At 37.6% G+C, this 23,698-nt stretch overlaps 1 protein-coding gene and 1 pseudogene across 2 annotated transcripts in view; both read left to right on the top strand.

Moving 5' to 3' along the window:
• On the top strand, nucleotides 1–18,254 carry LOC306888470 (serine/threonine-protein kinase H1 homolog). Its single transcript, XM_079446801.1, has 3 exons — nucleotides 1–429; nucleotides 2,353–3,497; nucleotides 15,671–18,254. Exons 2-3 carry the CDS (start codon nucleotides 2,547–2,549, stop codon nucleotides 15,986–15,988), a joined length of 1,269 nt encoding a protein of 422 aa, XP_079302927.1. The 5' UTR covers nucleotides 1–429; nucleotides 2,353–2,546; the 3' UTR covers nucleotides 15,989–18,254.
• Nucleotides 17,388–23,698, top strand: part of LOC306888668 (fanconi-associated nuclease 1-like) — an 11,312-nt pseudogene continuing 5,001 nt past the window's right edge. Inside the window, exons 1-4 of the transcript in view lie at nucleotides 17,388–17,492; nucleotides 22,265–22,334; nucleotides 22,985–23,118; nucleotides 23,228–23,419. The product of the transcript in view is annotated as a fanconi-associated nuclease 1-like (transcript). The remainder of the gene's footprint in view (nucleotides 17,493–22,264; nucleotides 22,335–22,984; nucleotides 23,119–23,227; nucleotides 23,420–23,698) is intronic.

Here is a 23,698-nt window from a genome sequence, read left to right on the forward strand (position 1 = left end):
GCATACATTGACGTTTATCCCAAAGACGCGTGGATCTACATTATCTGTAGTTTGTTTCTCGCCCATATTTATGATTCTGGCTATACAATATTTGTTGCAGGGGTCGAAGCAAGCGGTGGTCTTTCCTTTCCCAAAAGAAAAAAACGGAGAAGGGGGGAGAAAAAGAAAGGTCTACACAGGAAAAAAGGTGGTCCCACTCCGAAAACACCGTTTCCAAGCAGGCGGTCTCAATTTCATACTTATCTTCTTGTATCTCTTCGTCTCTGTAGTGATTCAAACAAGTTAACAAGCATTATGTTTGGGCTAAACATGTTAGCAAACACTAAGGAGATGCTATTTCTAGCCGGATTAAAGTTTTAGAAATGCGGTAAAATGGAGAGAAGAGGCTGGGAATCTCCCACTATCGCCCGTAAGAAAATCCCTCTTAAGGTAACTTTCAACTCTATTTGGATTTTAAAAGTTAACGGTTTTGGTTTTAAATGGATACCGTTATCGTTAAAACTACAAAATAACGGAAACCTTAGTGATTAAGTTGGGGTTTTATGATCCAGGCCTTGAGAAAACAATTGATTTGTGCTGGACGGGGAGTTTTTTTTGTCATGTTGGGGGGTGTATCCGCTTTATCGTTCACTTTCAAGCATTTTAACGATTTATTAACGACTTTGTAACATGACTGGATCCGTTAAGGCCTGCAGCGGATAACGGAGTGGAAGAAGACTTTTTGAAGTTTGTTTTGAGCGATGAATAAGTGAACAAGTGTCTCAGTTTAAGTCTTTGTGGGGGGGACAGGGGAATGTTTTTGTGGTAAAGTTAAGTTGCAGGATCGGTCTATAGTTTAACTGTTTAACAATATAACGTCCTTCACTGATATGTTATGATACTAATGATACTTATGATATGAAGCTAACATATGCAGCTTCTGCCAACAAATATCCTTTACATTTATAACGTTACGTTGTATCCATTTATTTCAGTTGACATCTGTCTGTCTGTCTACGTTATCTATCTATCTATCTATCTATCTATCTATCTATCTATCTATCTATCTATCTATCTATCTATCTATCTATCTATCTATCTATCTATCTGTCTGTCTGTCTACGTTATCTATCTATCTATCTATCTATCTATCTATCTATCTATCTATCTATCTATCTATCTATCTATCTATCTATCTATCTGTCTGTCTGTCTACGTTATCTATCTATCTATCTATCTATCTATCTATCTATCTATCTATCTATCTATCTATCTGTCTGTCTGTCTGTCTGTCTGTCTGTCTGTCTGTCTGTCTATCTGTCTGTCTGTCTGTCTGTCTGTCTGTCTATGTTATCTATCTATCTATCTATCTATCTATCTATCTATCTATCTATCTATCTATCTGTCTGTCTGTCTGTCTGTCTGTCTGTCTGTCTGTCTGTCTACGTTATCTATCTATCTATCTATCTATCTATCTATCTATCTATCTATCTATTTGTCTGTCTATCCACAAATGAGAAATTACAGTAATTTTTCAAGTATATTGTTGAACTTATGTTTATTAACAGCACTATTTGTTTTATTATACACAGGAATAATAATTGTTATACTATTGTCTTATCTTTCTATTTATCTATTGCCTGGAGTGTACACATATGTGATATTCACTTTCTATTCAAGATAGCCTTATAATTTAATAACAGTTATTCGATGATATAGTTACATTTATTTTTTTCTGTACGCTATTCCTATTTATTACCAGCACTAATTTGTGTTTTATTATATCATTTACATTATAATTTACAAAGATTATATTGTTATCAACAGAAACGTTTTATTCTCCAATATCAGCATGAACTGTTACTGTTCACACTTGATGTCAAACATGAGCTAAAATGAAACATCTCACACTAAATGCAAAGTACATTATTATGCACTTAAAGGGAGAGTTCACCCAAAAATGAAAATTTGATCATTGTGTACTCACCCTCAATTGTTCCAAACCTCTATGAATTTCTCTCTACTGCTAAACACAAATATATTTTGAGGAATGTGGGTAACCAAACAGTTAGCCTACTGGTCCCCATTGACTGTCATACTACGGGGGGGTCTATGGATGTAAAATGGCGACCCGAAACTGTTTGGTTACCCACGTTCTTCAAAACATCTTCTTTCTTGTTCAGTAAAAGAAACAAACTCATACTAGAGTAATTTGAGGGTGAGTAAAAGATGACAGAATTTTCTTGGCTTTTTTTGGTGGACTATCACTTTAATACACATGCATTATATGTGTAATAGTCTATACTAAGCAGATTTCTTACAGAATTTAAATATTAAGAAATTATTATTATTTATTTATTTTTTTTTTTTCAGATTTACTCTTGCAAATTTCACACCGACTGGATTTAAGGCAATTCTGGGCTGTTGTTTGTAGGGGTAACTGACTGTGGGCCTGGACGTGTCCCTTCGTGGTATTTGCTGGTGTGGCACTGCACCGTGCACCGATTGGATGTTGCCTGGGAGCTGAGGATGTGCTGCTGGCACCAGGGAGGAAGGATTTTGATGTGATGGGGTGCAGGACGAGCAAAGTCCTCCCAGAGCCACCCGCTGATGTCCAACTTGACCTAGTCAAAAAGGTAGAGCCGCATCAGACTGATGTTTATAAAAACTTCATCAAAAGTGATGGTGGCAGGGAGAAAACAGGCTCGCCATCCCCTCAGGGTCAAAGCCAGGCTGCTGCGAAGGTGAGCCAGTCCCCTCCTCCGGCTAACGGCCAGCCGGAGCCTGCTGACCCACACCGGAAAAAAGTAGCCAAATACAGGGCCAAATTTGACCCTCGAGTGACTGCTAAGTATGATATCAAAGCTTTGATAGGCCGGGGCAGTTTCAGTCGTGTAGTACGAGTGGAACACAGAAGCACACGGCAGCCGTACGCCATCAAGATGATCGAGACTCGCTACCGTGAGGGCAGAGAAGTATGTGAATCTGAACTTTGCGTGTTGCGACGGGTGCGCCACACCAACATCATCCAACTGATGGAGGTGTTCGAGACGGCTGAGCGGGTCTACATGGTGATGGAGTTGGCCACCGGCGGAGAACTGTTCGACCGCATCATCGCCCGCGGGTCTTTCACCGAAAGGGACGCCACGCGGGTGCTGCAGATGGTTCTCGATGGGGTGAAGTACCTTCATACGTTGGGCATCACGCACAGGGACCTAAAGCCTGAAAACTTGCTTTACTACCATCCTGGTGCTGATTCCAAGATCATGATCACAGACTTTGGCTTGGCCAGCACGCGGAAGAAAGGTGACGAATGCCTGATGAAGACTACCTGTGGAACACCTGAGTACATCGCTCCGGAGATACTCGTCCGAAAGCCATACACTAATGCAGTAGACATGTGGGCGCTGGGAGTCATCTCCTACATACTGCTCAGTGGAACCATGCCTTTTGAGGATGACAATCGCATGCGCCTGTACCGACAGATCCTCAAAGGGAAATACAGCTTCTCCGGGGAGGTAAGAACAGTGTGACCACTTTATTACTGTGTGCTGTGCTCAGAATCGTTTACACAGTTTGGTGTTCCTGGTCAAAAAATTTAAATGGCTTGTAAATCTCTCTTTATATCAACTTGTTTTCTTTGAATTGGCACAAGTTTAGGAACTGATTGGTTGTAGGCTTCACTGATCTGAGCTAATGCACCACCATTTTTAAGTGGAAATAAAAATAAAAATTGTGGGTAATTTTGGCAGTGTTCACTCAAAAACTGAAGTGCTCAGATCAGTGAGGCCTACAACCAACCATGAGTTCCAAAAAGAAATACAAAACCTGTGGTACTTAAAAGAAAACGAGTTGACAAAATTATTCTAAAATATCTATTTGATAATAGTATAGCATATTGAGAAATTAATTTTTGAAAAGGACTGCGAACACCACACGTGTAACAAAAAGAGAAAAATCGCCAAAAAGTATAACAAAATATCATTTTGGGGGGGAGAAGCTGTTATACCTTGTGAGCAAAGTAAGTTTTAGTCCAATGCATTGTATTACCAGTTCAGGAAAAATAAAATCCTTTCTGGGTAAAAGTGACCAAAACATAAATTGAGGGATTATATTATTCGTTGTGATGTCAGAATGATATGCATATATTGTACACAGTCTATATGCTGCAAGTGTACATGAAAATATGCATGCAGAATCGTTAATAATGTTTGTAATCTAAAGTCAAAAATGGCAAACTTCAAATAATCATGGACTTACAGATTTACAGATTTTATTTACAGTTCTCATTAAATGGTATAATATGTATTACTTCAAGTTTAATGTGCTGTGTCTCACACGACAAACTTTAAAACAGCTTTTTACAGAGTTAAAGTTACAGATGAAGTATTAGCCAAACTCAACATGTCAAAACCCAAAGGGATAATTCACAGAGATAAGATCTTATTCATGATAAACGTAAAAAACTAATAATGGTAACACATTGAGTCAAGTCAAGTCACCTTTATTTATATAGCGCTTTTAACAATGTAAATTGTGTCAAAGCAACTGCACAATATCCAAAAAAAAAGGAAATAGTGTGTCAATAGTGTAAAATGAAAAAAGAAAAAAAAATTGCAATCAGGTCGACGATATCGCTGGAAATGAATTGTCCCCAACTAAGCAAGCCAGAGGCGACAGCGGCAAGGAATCAAAACTCCATCAGAGACAGAATGGAGAAAAAAACCTTGGGAGAAACCAGGCTCAGTCGGGGGCCAGTTCTCCTCTGGCCAAACGAACCAGCAGTTCAATTCCAACTGCAGCAAAGTCAGATTGTAAGGGCTCAACTGGTTCCAGTGGTCATTTGGTAATTCTATATATTGTCTGAGCGTTGGCATCCTCCGAATTCCTCTGAGGGGTTGGCATTATCTTTTCTTAGGTGTTCGGTCATCTCAGATCATTTAGGGGTTGGATCCAGACTGAAGCTTCTGTCATTCCTAGGCAGAAACAGAAACAAATAGAGACATAATTAGCATAGCTGCTGTTCCATCTAAGCAAAAAATTATTTGTTCAACCCAAGCTAAAGAATAATAATAATGTACATTTGATCAGATATACTACAGTACAAGATTATAAGATGCATTATGTGAATACTTGGCTAAAGAGATGTGTCTTTAATCTAGATTTAAACATAGAGAGTGTGTCTGAACCCCCGAATGTTATCAGGAAGGCTATTCCAAAGTTTAGGAGCCAAATGTGAAAAAGCTCTACCTCCTTTAGTGGACTTTGCTATCCTAGGTACTACCAAAAGTCCAGAGTTTTGCGACCTTAGGGAGCGGGTTGGATTGTAGCGTGGTAGAAGACAAGTTAGGTACGCAGGAGCTAAACCATTTAGGGCCTTATAGGCAAGTAATAATATTTTGTAAATGATACGGAACTGAATAGGTAGCCAGTGCAGAGACTGTAAAATTGGGGTAATATGATCATATTTTCTTGACCTGGTAAGAATTCTAGCCGCTGCATTTTGGACTATCTGTAGCTTGTTTATTGAAGATGCAGGACAACCAGCTAGCAGTGCATTACAATAGTCCAGTCTAGAGGTCATGAATGCATGAACTAGCTTTTCTGCATCAGAAACAGGTAGCATGTTTCGAAGCTTGGCAATGTTTCTAAGATGGAAGAATGCTGTTTTTGTAACATGGGAAATATGATTTTCAAAGGACAAGTTGCTGTCTAATATAACACCCAGATTTTTTACTTTAGAGGATGTGACGGCGCATCCGTCTAGTTGCAAATTGTAATCCAAGAGATTCTGTGTAATGTTTTTGGTCCAATAAGTAATATCTGTGTCTTATCTGAATTTAATAGGAGGAAATTATTGGTCATCCAATCTTTTACATTTTTTACACAATCTATTACCTTAGATAGTTTAGAAGTTTCATCTGGTTTTGTTGAGATATATAGTTGAGTATCATCAGCATAACAATGAAAACTAATCCCGTATTTTCTAATAATATTACCAAGAGGCAGCATGTATATTGAAAATAGAAGAGGACCTAGGACTGATCCTTGTGGTACTCCATACTTTACTTGTGATAATTGTGATGACTCGCCATTTAAATGAACAAAGTGGTAGCGATCGGACAGGTATGATTTAAACCACCTTAAAGCCTGCCCTTGAATACCAGTATAGTTTTGTAGTCGATCTATGAGTATATCATGGTCTATAGTGTCGAACGCAGCACTAAGGTCAAGTAATACTAGCAATGAGATGCAGCCTTGGTCTGAAGCAAGAAGTAAGTCATTTGTAATTTTAACAAGTGCAGTTTCTGTACTATGGTGAGGCCTGAAACCTGACTGAAATTCTTCATAGAGATCATTTTTTTGCAAGAAGGAGCACAATTGAGCAGACACAACTTTTTCTAAAACTTTTTACATAAACGGAAGATTTGAAATGGGTCTGTAATTTGCTGGTTCATTAGAATTCAGTTGTGGTTTCTTAATAAGAGGCTTAATAACCGCCAGCTTGAATGGTTTTGGGACGTGACCTAAAGTTAACGACGAGTTAATAATATTGAGAAGCGGTTCTTCTGCAACAGGTAACAACTCTTTCAGTAGTTTAGTGGGTACAGGATCTAATAAACACGTTGTTGGTTTAGATGCACTAATAAGTTTATTTAGCTCTTCCTGTCCTATAGTTGTAAAACACTGCAGTTTTTCTTTGGGTGCGATGAATGAAGCTGAAATACTAGACGCAGTAGAATTTACATTTGTTATTGTATTTCTGATGTTATCTATTTTATCAGTAAAGAAATTCATAAAGTCATTACTATTAAACTGTGAGGGAATATTTAGATCGGGTGGCTTGTGTTTATTTGTTAATCTAGCCACTGTGCTAAATAAGAACCTTGGATTGTTTTGGTTATTATCTATGAGTTTGTGGATATGCTCTACCCTGGCAGCTTTTAGAGCCTGTCTATAGCTGGACATACTGTTTTTCCACGCAGTTCTAAAAACTTCCAATTTAGTTTTTCTCCATTTGCGCTCAAGATTACGAGTTTCTTTCTTGAGAGAATGGGTATAACTGTTGTACCATGGCGCAGTACGGTTTTCTCTAACCTTTTTCAATTTTAGGGGGGCAACAGCTTCTAATGTATTAGAGAAGATAGTGCCCATGTTGCTAGTTATTTCTTCTAGTTCATGTGTATTTATGGGTACACAGAGCAGTTGAGATAAATCAGGCAGGTTATTTGTGAATCTGTCTTTGGTGGCTGGAACAATAGTTCTGCCCGGACGATAACGCAGAGCCATATAATTAATATCAGTAATACGCAGCATGCACGATACAAGGAAATGATCAGTAACATCATCACTTTGAGGTACGATATCTATATCGGTAAGATCAATTCCATGCGATATAATTAAATCTAGCGTAGGATTAAAACGATGAGTGGGCCCGGTGTCGTTTTGCTTGACTCCAAAAGAGTTTATTAGGTCAGTAAACGCAAGTCCTAGCACATCATTTGTATTATCAACGTGAATGTTAAAATCTCCGACAATTGCACATTGCACATGAGTACAAATATTTTGTGCAGAGTGGTGGGATGCCAGAACTGGAATTGAGAGCCGCTGATTTACAATGAGGTTCTGTTTGTTAACATTGTGTAAACTAAATTTGTTAACATGAACTAACAATTAAAAATATTAATATTGCATTAATTGATTTAAATCTTTTCATTTTTGGTCAGACTTTATTTTAAGGTCCATTTCTCACCATTAACAAGCCATTAACTAGTACTTTTGCCTCAATAAACTCCTAATTTGCTGCTTATTAATAGTTAGTAAGGTAGTTGTTAAAGGGGTCATCAGATGCAAAATTCACTTTTCAAGTTGTTTGAACATAAATGTGTGTTGGAAGTGTGTGTACACATCCATCCTATAATGATAAATATCCACCCAGTGTTTTTTTTGTAAATCCCTATTTTAAGATCCCCTTTTGTCAAATCAGGGTGTTCTGAGAGCCCTGTCAGAATGACGTAGTTCTGTACAGACCCACGCCCCCCCCCCACCCACGATAGTTGATTGACAAGGCCGTCTCACCTTAGACCCGCCCTGAGTGAGCTGAGAGCTGTCCGCCTCCGGTGCAGGGGAAGACACGATGTCTCCGATTAAGCGATTGAGGCATTTTTTTGTTGGATGTAATAATGAATAAAGCAGTCATCATTTAGTCCCGACATCTGAGCCGCTGAAGATGCAGAGGATTAACGTTACTTTCGCTTTGAAGTGAATGCGTCGATCCCCGATCTGCCTAAATGCGTCTATGTTTGCGCGAATCATTTGTGATCCAGCTTCATCTAGAAGTGAGTACAACGTTTTTTTATGAATCTTTGCAAATCACCTTTCCTAATAATGTATTAGTTAGCCAGTTTCGCGGCTAAAGTAAACAGTACTGCTCGTCACCCCACGGAAGAGAGGGGCGGGGTCAGCAGAATCATGAGCATTAGAGCCCTGCATTAGAGCCCTGCACTTTTTTACGCCTCTAGGGCCGGGCTTCGGGCCAATTTTCACGTCATAGTCCAGACGCGGGCCGGGCATCGGGCCTGTTTTGGGTTTCTCCTTATTTTATATTGTAGACATCCATCGATTAGCGATGAAAAAAATTGCCGTGCTGGTGGAAACAACACGAGACCGCGACTGAGAGCAGCTCGATGGTGTTTAGTTTCCCGCAGCAGCAGCGTGCGCAAATGACTTCAGCGCAGCTGAATAGTTCTGCGTTCAAATGCACGCAATAGGCTAAAGCTTGCTGAAAAACCCCAGCAAACATAACCATGAATGTGTCTGCGGGAAATAGTAAGGAGATATTTGAATTATTTACTAATAAACTAATGTTTTCTGAGTCTGTGTTGGAAGGATGAAGTTGCTGATCCTGACTCGCCGTCTCCTCATTAGACACGCCTTTAGAGAGAAATACATCTTTATTGATTATGATTAAGATTATAATAAAACAGTTTTTGTTTTCAATTTTTTTATTTCGTTAAGTGATAATTTAAAGCTTTCTATAGATATATTTATCATGTCTGTGAGGCATGTATTCGTTCAGCTTCGGTTCATTTTTGTGAAGCGCTCCTGTTCAAGACGGCAGAAAGCGCATCATGTTTGTTTTCTTTGTTTTATAAAAGAACTAACTTTTGTTGGTATTGTGAGTGCACACAAATACAAGTAGACCCTTTACAGGTCCGAATGATGTATTACTCTTACCTTTATCAAAAAAAAAAAAAAAAGACGGCGTAGCCAGTTTGAATTTTTTTCCACTGAAAAAAATCCAAGTGTTTGCTGGTGCCTCCATGTCCTGCAGAGCGCGCTTTAGCTTCCACTCTCCGCACAAACTTAGATATAGCGCACATTATTATTATAGCGCAGGTTTAACGTTTAAACATTGTTATATACTTGAACTGTTTTAGTATATCTATAGATTTTATTTTAGGCAAGTCGTGATGATATGAGAAGGCTAAATTGATCAAACATAGGCTATGATCAGCTCATGCCGCTGGCCGCTTGGTTGTTACTTAAAAAAAACAAAAACTTATAGGCTATTTAATGAACAAAAATGCTCCAAACGTTTTTCTAAATTAACTTAATAAAAAAACAAAACGAAATATAATAATTTTGCCATTACACACAAAACTGAACTATTTTAATAGCCGAAACAGTAGTATAAACTCTTTTAGGAGAAGGGGGAGAAAAAGACGGGCTCGGGTCGGACTCGGGCCGGTAATTCTGATAAGCTGTCGGACGTGGGCCGGGCTAGGGCCTGAGCGTCTCGGGCCAGGGCCGGGCTAGGGCCTAAATTTGAGGCCCGTGCAGGGCTCTATGAGCATTTAAAGGGACATAGACTAAAAAACAGCTTGATGAAAACAGAGTTGATTTTGACAGGGTAAAGAAGGTGTTTTTACACTACCATTGAGAAATTTTAACCAAAGTATAGACTTTTTTAAAGACCCTAAAGAATCATATCAATTTGTGGAAAATGGGCATCCGATGACCCCTTTAAGTTTAGGTATTGGGTTAGGGATGTAGAATATGGTCATGCAGAATATGTGCTTTATAAGCACTAATAAACAGCCAGTATGTTAATAATAGGTATCCTAATAAACAACTAGTTAATAGTGAGAGAAATGGTCACTAATTGTAACCTCATTTTTAAAATCAAAAGTTGTAGCCTATCTGTTCATTTTATTTAATAGACCTGAGCTGACATGAACTAACAATGAACAGTTATGTTTTTATTAAGTAACATTAAAAAATTAATTGTTTAACTAATGGGACCTTATTGTAAAGTTATACCCTAATGTCTGTTCTTGCACTAGTTGTAGTTAGGTATATAAGAGCTGCATGTGTGAGATATATGAGATTTTTATGAGCAATGTGGATCATGTATGGACAAAACAAGGGTTGCTGGGAGATTGAAAATGCAGATGTTTTCGATTAGGTATAGAAGTGCTATAAAGCATATGCTGGATGTTACTTGGTTTTATTAAGCCCAGCGGTTTTTGTATGCCATGTTGTTGGGCTCATTTGCATTGTACTATGTGTTATGATTCATTTGTTTTTAGCTGACCGCTTTCGCAAACAAACAAGCTCTTATGAAATATATGCTTTGTATTTTATGTTGATGTTAATGTGTGGTATTCGCCTTAAAGTTTCCTTAAAGTGCTCTAAAGTGTGTTATTATTTGATGATAAACTTCTTTTTCCTACCCGAGTTTAAAGCTGATGTGTGTAAAATACTCTCTCCTAGGCCAGCTTGCTTATATTTGTGCAGAGACAAGTAGAAGTAAGCATTCGTAGGTTGATTTCCCCGAAAATTGTAAGCGCTGTGGTCTGTGGCAATTTCAGAATTGCACTGTTTGTTTGAGCGGCCTGACATAGCAACATTGATTCAACAAATGGTTTGAGTTTGGGGCGGCACTACCTGTTTGGCCGTTGAGTGGCAGCCGGGGGGAAAGGGGGTGGAATGTTTACTAGGAAACATATTCTTGCAGTTTTATTGAGTACAGACATTCTCAATATTTTTGCTTTTACATTGAGAGTAACAAAAATGTACATTTTAGAAGATGGAAAAATTGTCTGGTGAATGGCAACTATGAAAAACCACAATGAAAAATGTTTAAACATTTCTGGTAATTTGGTTTTTATTTATTTATTTTTGTTCACTTTTTTTGTATATCAAATGAATGAAATGCATGTCACTTAAGAAGTAATTAATGTTTACACTCCTACAAACTCACATTGACTGATTCCAAAACATTTTATTAGCCGAACCCTTTTGACCTAAAATGTTTGCTTGAAGTACACCCTGAGATTTTAAGTTAATAGCTTAATTTAAAGGGGGCATAACACACAGTTTCACCCAATCTCATGTTAATTTTGAGTACCTGTAGCGTAGTACTGTATCCTTCATATCTCCAAAAAGGTTTTAGTTTTATCATATTTATAAATGAAAGATACTACTTTATGATTCTCTGAAAAAAGCCGAGCTCCTGGAGGCGCGCTGTGGGCGGAGCTAAAGAGTGACGAGCACTTGAGTTCTTAATCATGACCGCAATCTTTTATAGCTGGGACTGCTCCATCTTTCAGTATCAAACGATGAGCAAATCCAGCATCGAACTGGGCCTTGTTTATAAAATGTTCGTCAACAAACACACTTGAGAAACTCCATTGCTGCCCCGAAAAACAAACTGTATCCCCTGTTCACGTAACGCTGGGTTCTTTTGGGAAGCTGAACAAGGTTATCTTTCCCTCACAACCAAAAACACACTTCTTTAGAGACATTCTTCCCGAGCGAGTCTCGTGCAGTGCAGCCGAATGATGGGAGCGCTCACGTTCTCGCTTTCGCACTGGTCGATGTGTGCACGGACGCGCTCTTGAAATGTCTCTTACGTCAGCAAGAGCCATGATTGAAAAAAACTTTCCGAAACTTGTACGAACCCGGAAGTAAGATTTTTGGCACATAAATACTCTGTCATACTTTCAAATAATTTTTTTAAACTTTGGCCATGCTTAGCATAAGAATCCAACTCTTTAACAGTGCAACTCCAAATGCATGAAACAGCATTGTATCCCCCCTTTAATGACACATTCAGATATTCCCAGTTTCATGATTTTGGTTAATGGTCACATGGCCTGTAAGTTGATGGTTTTTGGATCATTTTAATTTTAAATCGGAATATAAATAATACTTAAATACTTTAAATGGTTAAATACAATTATTTTATTATAGACATTCTCAAATAAATAATAATAAACTAAATATTTATAGTAAAATATCTGAAAATGTATTTGTCAGTTTTAAAATATAAAACAAGTGTGGCATAAACTCAGTAACATCTCTGCTTAGTGTAATATGTGTCCTCCCTCTATGGGTGACCCCAGGAAAAACATGAATGTTTTTTTAGTGTGCCTTTAAAACATAATATGATTGATTTCTTGAAGAGAGAAAGTAAAGGATAATAATGCATTGCCATATGGTAAAACTGCATCATAGACTGTTAACCAATTTATCACTAGTGGCATATAAAGCAGACATCAGTTTTAATTTGACTATTTTTGTTGTTCTGCAAACTATTTTAAAATTATGAATATGCATAAACACTTTAAATGATACAGGATATCTGTATGGAATTAACCCTACTGTGGGTAAAGGTCACATCTTCATTTTCAATTATTAGATCATAGGAGATCCACCACTATGTCCTTCATTTCAGAGTCCAGCATCTCTTCAGCATATTTATTAAATTGTGCTGGTTTTCCTAGGAAATGATATTGCTCTGCAAAAGAAAATTAAGTTTTAAAGCAAACTTACAAAACATTATATATGCTCATTTATAGTATATCAACTTTTTACTCGCTATAAAAATTGCCATGTAAACGGGCATGGTGTTAAAACGTCAACCAACTAACCACACATTGCCTGGGAACTAAAGTCATAACCTTGGCACTGCATGACATATATTAAGTGTCTGCAGTCTGGTGAGCAAAAGCTTTTTGACATATACTCCATAATTATTAGCTTTAAGGCCATCTGTATGCTTTTGACAAAATTAGCCGTTAGCAAATATTTGCAAATGTCTTACTTGGTAAAAAAAATTTTAATAATACAGATTCATTCTGCACTATACAAACTTTTGCCCAATCACATCCTCTCTTTTAGTAGAACAACAGTGCCCCATGAAAATATCTGTCTACTATTATACAGCGACTTGAGGTCATTGAGGCTTTTCCCCAGTCCATTCAGAATTGCATTCCTAAATAGAAATATTCCCCACAAAGCCGCCATCTCAAAGGCAAAACACAACAGGCTGTGATAGTCCTGCCTCCTTCTGTCTGTCTGTTAATGTGCTCTGTTTCTATTCATCACAAAGTGCTTTTCAAACACTTTAAACCTTTGCCAACCGTTTTGTCTTTGACCTTGGGATTCTGACCGTGTTTATTTGCGTGACTCTATTTATTGTGTATTGTATGCATGCATTTTGTGTGATTGCGTGTACTTGTATTTAGTGGAGTTTGTGTGTTTGTGTTAGCTGGACAATACTCAGCGCAGTCCTGTCATCATGTCTTATCCCACAGTAACCCCCTGCATGAGCGTGTGATGTAAGGCCGCAGAGTTCCTGGCAGAGTGTGTGCGTCAGGGCCTCTCTGCTGCTGTGAGTCACAGACAAGACAAATGTAGGCTTTACAGGGAAAAGCCCTGGAGGAGTCATGCTAACCAACAAAAACCGAACCATGTTTTGTTTTCTCTCTTGCCAGTTGTCATAACATACCAGAACATGCACGGCTAGTCTAAAGATGTACCGGAAGTGAGAAAAATGAACTTAAAGTTACTAGTTTGTACATTTTGCATTGCAGAAACCTTCATGTATTGATCTAGCCAGTCCTGGCACAGGTGATGCAGTCCAGGGAGTGTGCTTGCTTTCTCTTTTACTGAACTGGAATTGTGCTCCGCATTGTCCACAATATTGGCTATTGCTATAATTGACCGGTCTTTGTTTGTTTCTTTCTTATTGACATCTAGGCCTAAGTATTTCCAGACAACATAAATAAAAAGCTGGTTACACATCAATTACATTAGTGAAGGTCCAATCTGGGCATTAAAGGGATAGTTCACCCAAAAATGAAAATTCTGTCATTAATTACTCACCCTCACATCGTTCCAAACCCGTAAAACCTTTGTTCATTTTGGCACAGAAACGTAGTAAGGGCAACGTTAAAATGGTCCATGTGACATCAGTGGTTCAACCGTAATTTTACGAAGCTACAAGAATTCTTTTTGTGCCATTTTGGAGTGTATCACATACGGAAACAACGTATGCAACGTATGTATGCAGATATGTTGTTTACGCTTTGATCTAAACGTAAACAACGTGTCCGCGTACATACACTGATCGTGTTAGGATCCTTGCTGTCTTTGGGAGGGTCAGAGAGCTCTCGGAATTCATCAAATATATCTTAATTCCTTATCTTACGGGTTTGGAACGACATGAGGGTGAGTAATTAAAGACAGAATTTTCAATTTTGGGTGAACTATCCCTTTTATTACTCACCCTCATGTTGTTCCAAACCCGTAAGACCTTTGTTCGTCTTCTGAACACAAATTAAGATATTTTTGGTGAATTCCGAGAGCTTTCTGACCCTGCACAGACAACAATTTAACTGAAATGTTCCCAGGCCCAGAAACGTAGTAAGGACATTGTTAAAATAGTCCATGTGACAACAGTGGTTCTTATGGTCTTACGGGTTTGGAACGACATGAGGGCGAATAATTAATGACAGAATTTTCATTTTTGGGTGAACTATCCCTTTAATGAAATGGGTATCCAAAATATGCATCTTAAAATACAGAAATCAGCAACTATTATATTATATAACATTATATTATATATTATATTATATTATATTATATTACATAGTTTTATGCTATTGTTCAGTTTATAATGTATATTATAATTACATTATGTTATTGTTTCAATTTATAATTTATGAACTGTGACATTTTTTCAGGATTGTTTGTTGAATAGAAAGTTCAAAAGAGCAGTGTTTATTGAACTTTCTATTGATCAAAGAATGATGAAAAAAAAGAAATCAGTATTCACAGTTTCCACAAAATATTAGAATCAGAAATCAGAAAATAATTTTAATAGATAATGTAAGAAGAAAATATTTCTTGAGCACCAGATTGGTGCATTAGAATGGTTTCTGAAGGATCATGTGACACTGATGTAGAAGACTGATGTAATGGCTAGTAATGATTTAGCTTTGCCATTACAGGAATAAAAATACATTTTAAAATATATTAAAATAGAAAACTGATAATTTAGATTGTAATAATATTTGACAGTATTTCTGATCAAATAAATGCTGCCATTGTGAGCTTAAAAGGTCACCTTGGTGAGCTTTCTTTCATTTAAAAAATTAAAAAAACCTTACCAACCCCAAACATTTGAATGATAGTTTAAATATATCTTTTATTAGCTGGGTTGTAACATGTTGTAATGTACGGTATACAGAAGTGCTACAATTTTTAAACTTTTGAATCTATTTATTTGAATATCTTATTTTCTCTCCACACTGTAATACAATTCTATAAAAGTCTCAGAATCTTTTAAGAATGTCTGAATAATTTTAAGCATTTTTCTGTTCTCTCTGTTTTCTGACAGCCATGGCCAAGTGTTTCCAACCTTGCTAAGGACTTCATTGACCGTGTCCTCACAGTGGATCCCACTGAGCGTCTGACTGCAGGCCAGGCACTTAAACACCCTTGGATCGTCAGCATGGCTGCTTCCTCCTCCATGAAGAACCTGCAGCGGTCTATTTCCCAGAACCTCCTGAAGAGAGCGTCATCACGCTGCCACAGCACCAAATCAGCACAGTCCACTCGCTCCAGCCGCTCCACGAAGTCTAGCAAGGCGCGACGCGTTCGCGAGAAGGAGCTGCGAGAACTCAATCGCCGTTACCAGCAGCAGTGTAACGGTTGAGAGCGACGTACAAGTCACGTGCAACAAGACCTTATGAAAAACATCAGAAAGCCTCAATTTAGATGTCAACTTCCTGCTCCATCACCACAGAGCCAATTAGCAGAAAACCTCCTTCTAAACTTTTTGTTCATTTTCTGTTTTTCTGCTGTTTCTCTCTCGTTTATTACCTTTTATGTGAGTGTTTTATTTATTTATTGTTGATGTATTTTCGTGTGTATGTTGTCTTTGGAAATTATCTCATTCAGCCTTTTACCTGATTGTATCTGTTGAACAGAATTGTACAAAAGTTGCTGGAAGGACTAAGAATACACCTTCCTGATTTTTGCTGTGAATTATTTGTTATGGTACCCAGCCGGAAGATTGCTCTTCTGATGGGGGAAATGTGCTGTTTATTCATTATTAGCAACAAATCACATGACATGTTTATTGTGCCTTAATATCACTTTGAATATGATGGAAAGGTAAGAATCAAATAGTTGGTAATTTCTTTGGAAGTAACCATGTATATATCACATTTGTAATGAAACACACATTGTAATCTCTTCATATTGTGCCTGGTTAGTTATGATCCTTATAGGGGTAGTTCACACAAATATGAAAATTCTGTCTTTGTTTACTCATGAAAGGAGCAGAAAGATCATTTGAAGAACTGATTTTTTTTGTCCGTACAATGAGTCCAAGTCAGTGGGGTCCAAAACAAAAATTGATTTTCATAACTTTCTTTCATATTATGCAGAAATTAAGAAGTCATACAGGTTTAGAAATTACACGAGTACTAAAAAAAGGTAATTGCAACTCTTTATCTCACGTACAGAATTGCAATAAAAAATCAGAATTGTGAGATAAAAAGTTGCAAATTCAGACTTTTTTGTCAGAAATGTGAGATATCTTTTTATCAAAATGTTTGAATTGAGATATGTACTATCAGTTAACTTTTTTATTTTTCATTCTGTGGCAGAAACGGGTTTTCATCATGAGGGTGATAAAACAATGACAGAATTCAAATTTTTGGGTGAACATTCCTTTTAAGTTGGTCCAGAAATATCAAAGAGCTCTACATTGCCCAATATCTGTTTATCCTGAATGGGAAACTACTGTCCCTTTTTCTAGCCTTTTTCTACAACCCAACTAATACGGACCCTAACGTTAATATCAGTTGTTAAAACCTGTTGGAAAAATACACAGAAAAAATAGTCCAAGATTTGGCTTTAGATTTGGTCAGTGAACAAACCTACAGTGATTCTTGGATCTGTCTGTACATGTGTTGCAGTAATTAATCATACTAACTGATATTGATTGCTCTCTCAGTATGGGCGGCCAGTATCGGGAAGCCCTGAATCAGAATCAGTTACTTTCTCTGTCACCAGCTGTTGTGCCTTGAGCAAGGCACTGAACCACCATGAAGGCCTTTTGGCAGCCTTTTCACTCTCACCCCCCTCTGTCAGAAACTAGTAGAGATGTGCCAAAGAAATTCCTGTGTGCCTGTATTAACAAGGAACATTTGGTGAGATCTGAAATATGATTCCTCATGAAAATAATTACTGTTAAAACTGTGATGATACAAGGACTTCTCAAAATATGTTCTTAAATCTGTTCTGTTTTTTTTATAAAACCTTGTATCAAAAAATGAAGGAGAAAAGGAATTTGTGTATTTGACTTGCGTCCTGTTTCACAGCAAGTGCCTTGAATTTGTTTTACAAGTAATATTATGAAAAAATTGCAACATCACATTGGTAACAGTATTTGAGTACAGAAATATTCTTGTTTTTGGTTTCTTACATTCTTTTACTTTTAAGCTTGTGTAACTCTTTTTGGTTACATTTATTGGTTAAATTCAACAATTTTTGAGGGTTCATATGTGAGTGTTAAGGCTGTCATACATGTTCATTTTAATTCAGTAGTATCCACTAAAATACTTAATTAAAAATCAAAGAAGACTTTGGGAAGACCACTGTTTGTATATGCCTTTATACCCCAAATATTTTTCTCAAAAAAAAAGCTATTTTATATGTGCTTGTTAAAATTGATCTGATCTTCTAGAATGTCAAATTGAGACTAGTAAAGAAAATGGTCTTAAATATGCAAAAATATTTTTGATTTAGTGTATCACCAACATTCATGTAAGGAATGTGTGTTTGTAGCTGCAGTTGAAATAAAACTGCAACTGTTGTCCATTTGTTGAATTCAATCCAACACTGTCTCTTGAAAGTAAGTGTTTTGTTCCTTCTTGCCAATTTGAATAAAGAACAATTATAGAATTCTTTCCAAATATTGAAATCATCAATATTTTTTAAATGATGCAATTAATTAAATAATCTAAAAGGCACAACATGGTCTCACTTTAATGAATATATCTGTACCTATTTGTTAAACTCTTTAGGAAAATCTCTACAATTTAAATGAAGACTGCTATACTATTTTGTTTAACGTAAACTATGTGATTTCCAATACACATACACTATGATGCATTTTCCTTTAGAGATAAGGCAAGGCAAGGCAAGGCAAGTTTATTTATATAGCACATTTCATACACAGTGGTAATTCAAAGTGCTTTTACATAAAAGAAAGTGAAATAGACATTAAAATCAATAAAAACATGGAAATAAAAATAATAAAAACAAGGAATTTTAAAATGATATAGAAAATGATTTAAAATAAATTTTAAGAAAATGATTAAACCTAAAATTTATTGCAGTCAGTTCGGACATATAGCACAGTGCTCATTCAACAAATGCACAGTTAAACAGATGAGTTTTGAGTCTTGATTTAAATGTGGCTAATGTTTTAGCACATCTGATCTCTTCTGGAAGCTGGTTCCAACTGTGGGCGGCATAATAGCTAAAAGCAGACTCCCCTTGTTTTGTGTGAACCCTTGGTATTTCTAACTGACTCGATCCTAATGATCTGAGTGGTCTGTTCGGTTTATATTCAGTGAGCATATCAGCAATATATTTAGGTCCTAGGCCATTGAGTGACTTATAAACGAGTAAAAGTACTTTAAAATCAATCCTAAATGTAACTGGAAGCCAGTGTAAGGACCTGAGGACTGGTGTGATATGCTCAGATTTTCTGGTTCTAGTCAGAATCCTGGCAGCAGCGTTCTGGATGAGCTGCAGTTGTCTAATGGTCTTCTTGGGAAGGCCGGTGAGGAGACCATTACAGTAATCCACCCTGCTGGTGATAAAGGCATGAACAAGTTTCTCCAAGTCTTGATTGGAAACAAAACATCTAATTCTTGCAATATTTTTTAGATGATAGTATGCTGATTTAGTTACTGCTTTGACATGACTACTGAAACTAAGGTCTGTCTCTAGAATCACCCCAAGATTTCTGACTTGATTTTTAGTTGTTTGACCCCTAGAGTCAAGGTATGCATTCACCTTGAGAACTTCATCTTTCTTTCCAAATGCAATGATTTCAGTTTTCTCCTTGTTTAACTGAAGAAAGTTCTGGCACATCCAACTGTTAATTTCATCAATGCATTGGCAGAGGGAGTCAATGGGGTTGTAGTCATTTGGAGATAAGGCTAGGTAAATCTGGGTATCATCAGCATAGCTGTGATAGGCAATTTGGTTCTTCCTCATTATCTGACTTAGTGGGAGCATATACAGGTTAAACAAGAGCGGTGCAAGAATTGAGCCTTGTGGGACTCCACATGTCATGGCCGTCCACTTAGACTTATGCTCTCCTATACTCACATAATAACCTCTCCCTTCTAAGTATGACCTGAACCATTTGAGTGCCATCCCAGAAAGCCCGACCCAGTTTTCCAGTCTCTCTAGAAGTATGTTATGATCGACAGTGTCAAACGCAGCACTAAGATCTAGTAGTACCAGCACTGATATTTTGCCAGAATCAGAATTGACGCGAATATCATTTATTATCTTAATGAGTGCTGTCTCTGTGCTGTGATGTGCTCGGAAACCAGATTGAAAATTGTCCAGGTATCCATTTGAGTTTAAGTAGTTGTTCAGCTGATTAAAAACTACCTTTTCAATAATCTTACCTATGAAAGGAAGATTTGATATGGGTCTATAGTTGCTCAACATGGTGTTATCAAGATTGCGCTTTTTCAGAAGGGGCTTAACAACTGCAGTTTTAAGGGAGTTTGGAAAAGTCCCAGAAAGAAGTGAGGCGTTCACCACTTCTAAGAGATCAGCTTCTAAACAGTTAAGCACATTTTTGAAAAAGGATGTGGGAAGTGTGTCAAGATAGCAGGTTGAAGATTTAAGGTGCTGTACTATTTCTTCCAAAATTTTGTTGTCAATTTCTTTAAAAACACACATAGTCACTTCTTTTATAAATTGCGGTCGAATCTGTGTGACCTCTGCATAACTTGAGGATGTGCCAATCTCCTTTCTGATATTATTGATCTTCTCAGAAAAGAAGGAAGCAAACTCATTGCATTTGCTGTCGGAGAGCATTTCACTGGGAATCTGACTTGGGGGGTTTGTCAGTCTCTCAACAGTCGCAAAAAGAGTGCGAGTGTTGTTTAAGTTACTGTTTATAAGGTTTGAAAAGAAAGTCTGTCTAGCTGTGGCTAGTTCCACATTGAAAGCATGAAGGCTGTCTTTATAGATGCTATAGTGGATTTCGAGTTTCGTCTTCCGCCACATCCGCTCAGCTTTTCTGCATTGTCTTTTCATGCTCTGAACTGCTGTTGATTTTCTCCAAATTGATTTCTGTTTCCCCGTCTTCTTGCTGACCTTTATCGGGGCAATATCATCAATAACATTCTTAACTTTTGAGTTAAATGACTCAAGGAGAAGATCAACAGAGTCTGCAGAAATGCTTGGTGTTAATGATATTGCCTCCATAAATAGCGCACCAGTGTTCTCGGTAATGCATCTCTTTCTGATAGAGACAGATCTAGATTCAGTGGTGACTGAGATCAATATATCAAAGAAAATACAGAAGTGATCAGATAGTGCTACATCCTTGATTACAATGGATGAGATGTTTAGACCTCTACTGATGAGTAAATCTAAGGTGTGTCCACGATTGTGTGTGGGTCCGTGCACATGCTGACTCAGGTCAAAAGTGTTTAAAACAGTTATAATTTCTTTTGTAGTTTTGATTTCTGCATTATCTATGTGAATATTAAAATCCCCTGCAATAGCAAAACAGTCAAACTCTGAGGAAATCATTGATAACAGTTCAGTGAAATCATCAACAAAGGCTGGAGAATATTTTGGAGGCCTGTAAATAATGATAAACAGGGTGCGTGGAGCACCTTTCAGCACAATACCTAGGTATTCAAAAGATGAATACTGACCAAATGACATTTGCTTGCACTGATAAACATCTTTAAACAGAGCAGCTACACCTCCACCTCTCCTAACAGTCCTGCAGACACTTATAAAATTAAAGTTAGGAGGGGCTGTTTCAGTGAGGACTGTTGAACTGCAGCTGTCTTCTAACCATGTTTCATTTAGAAACATAAAATCCAGGTTGTTTGTGGTTATTAAATCGTTGATCAGAAATGATTTATTTTTAAGTGAGCGAATGTTTAAAAATGCTAACTTGATGGATTTACATTTTGTCTCTACAGCAATCTTAGATTGATGCATTATAGGCCGCAGGTTAGATGGGTCAGCCGTACGGCTTGAGAAGGCCTTAGACTTTCTATCGCGTGATAAAACAGAAATAGAGGAGGCTACAGGCACACTGGGTTCCCGCTTGTTCTGTAAACATTTGTGAATGTTGTGGCTAATATAGCGGGGACCCGACACATATCACTGAGAGCTGTTATCAGTTGTTTTTGGTTCACCTACACCAGATGGAGAGGGGTTTGGGCCCTGGCGTTGTGGCAGCGGCCGGAGAGCTCTCGCAGGAGGAGGAGGGTGAGCTGGGCCTGCAGTCTTTGGTGGTTGTGGGGCCCGCCGTTTTTTAGTTGATATCTGGGGGCTTGCAGCAAAAGAGTGGGAGAGTTTGGTCCCAGCATACACCAGTTCCTCCATTTTCTGTGAGAGGCTTAGAAGTGGAGATTCTGGAGAGAGGGAAAGTGTGTCTGGTGAGCAGGGCTCTGGCTCTGGTGTTTCCGGTGGCTGTGAGATGCTGTTTTCCAGAAAGTCGTCCTTGGGTGCTGAGTCTTGGAGCTGTTGGAGCTGTTGTAGTACGTCACAGTCTGCATGTGATGAGCTCTGTGGGCAGGGCTCAGCCGGGATGTCCATGAGCAGTGCTTGTTGTGGCTGCGTGGTGTTATCAGTATCCTTGTGGGATGTGTCAACCACATGTTGACTCAGAAGCTGACATGAATTCCTGTGGTCACTGGAGAATGAGGATGATAGGATGCTCTTCAATGAGGAAGACTTCTCAACCATTCACACTTTTCAGCAGCTCTCAGGTAGAGGAACTACTTTACAGCCACTTTGAAGTCTCAGTTCTGCTCTTATTATATATAATGTTACAAAGGATGTCTATTTAAAAAAAAAACTTTCATTCATCAAAGAATCCTGAAAAAAAAGTGCATCATGGTTTCCATGAAAATATTAAAGGGATAGTTCACCCAAAAATGAAATTTCTGTCATTAATTACTCACCCTCATGTCATTCCAAACCTGTATAAGTTTCTTTCTTACGTTGAACACAAAAGAAAATATTATGAAGAATTTTGAAGAACGAAACAGTTGTTGGTCCCGATTGACTTCCATAGTAGAGAAAGAAATACTATGGAAGTCAATGGGGGCCATCAACTCTTTGATTACCAGTATTCTTCAAAGAACCTTCTTTTATTTTTAACATAAGAAAGAAACGTATACAGGATTGGAACGAGTAAATAATAACAATGTTCATTATTGGGTGAACTAACCCTTAAAGCAGCACAACTGTTTTTATTTCTGATAATAATGTAACTTAAGCATCAAATCAGTATATTAGAATAATTTCTGAAGGTCATGTGATGTGTGTAATAGCTGCTTAAAATTCAGTTTTGCCCTACTTTTGAACAGTAGTGTATGTTCGTACTAATGCAGACCTGTCTCTCCCTTTCCTGTAGTTCCTGGTCAGATGCTTTATGTCCGTCTGTTTCAAAGGAAGCTGAAATGGCTTCAGGTCAGTAAGTTGGAATACACAGAGATCAGCTCAGACCTGTCATTCAAGAGCTGGTCACATGTGGCTTCTTACAAACAGGTTAGTGATGTGATTTGTCAACCAAAATGTCAACAGTTTAAACCATAAGCTGTAGTTAAGTATCAGGCAACATATTTATCTTCAGCCCATGACTTCTTTCCTGTGACAGAATCTAAACTTCATGATATCCAAGAAGTTTTGGATCTGCTGCCTGCACCGGAGCTCAGAAACCTGGCCAAAACATTTCACCTTGGCCGTGGAGGGAATGGGACTCAGAAACAGCAGTTGGGCTACTCTAGCTGGGGAAACAACGATCACTCTTTGTCGGTCAAAATAACACGGCTGCAGTCATTCTCAAGAGGTTAGATGTATAACACACACTATCAGCACATAAAGATTTGCACTTTGTTCTAGAGGAACAACAAACGTTTTTAACGTCATAGATGTAAAATTTACATACAGGTAGGTGACACTGACATATGCAGTACCATGTAAATGTTAGCGAACAATAAGATGTTCTTTTTGTAAGAAATTGATACTTTTATCCAGCAAGGATGCAAATTGATCAAAAGTGACAGTAAAGATTTAAGATTAAAAAGATTTCTATTTCAAATTAACTTTTTTTTTACTTTGTGTTAAT

Source organism: Barbus barbus (assembly GCF_936440315.1).
Source record: "Barbus barbus genome assembly, chromosome: 22".
Lineage (NCBI taxonomy): Eukaryota > Metazoa > Chordata > Actinopteri > Cypriniformes > Cyprinidae > Barbus > Barbus barbus.

Coding starts and splice junctions, on each gene's coding strand:
- LOC306888470 (XM_079446801.1), top strand. CDS start 2,547: ATGGGGTGCAGGACGAGCAAAGTCCTCCCAGAGCCACCCGCTGATGTC. Junction 3,498..15,670: donor AATACAGCTTCTCCGGGGAG/GTAAGAACAGTG, acceptor GTTTTCTGACAG/CCATGGCCAAGTGTTTCCAA.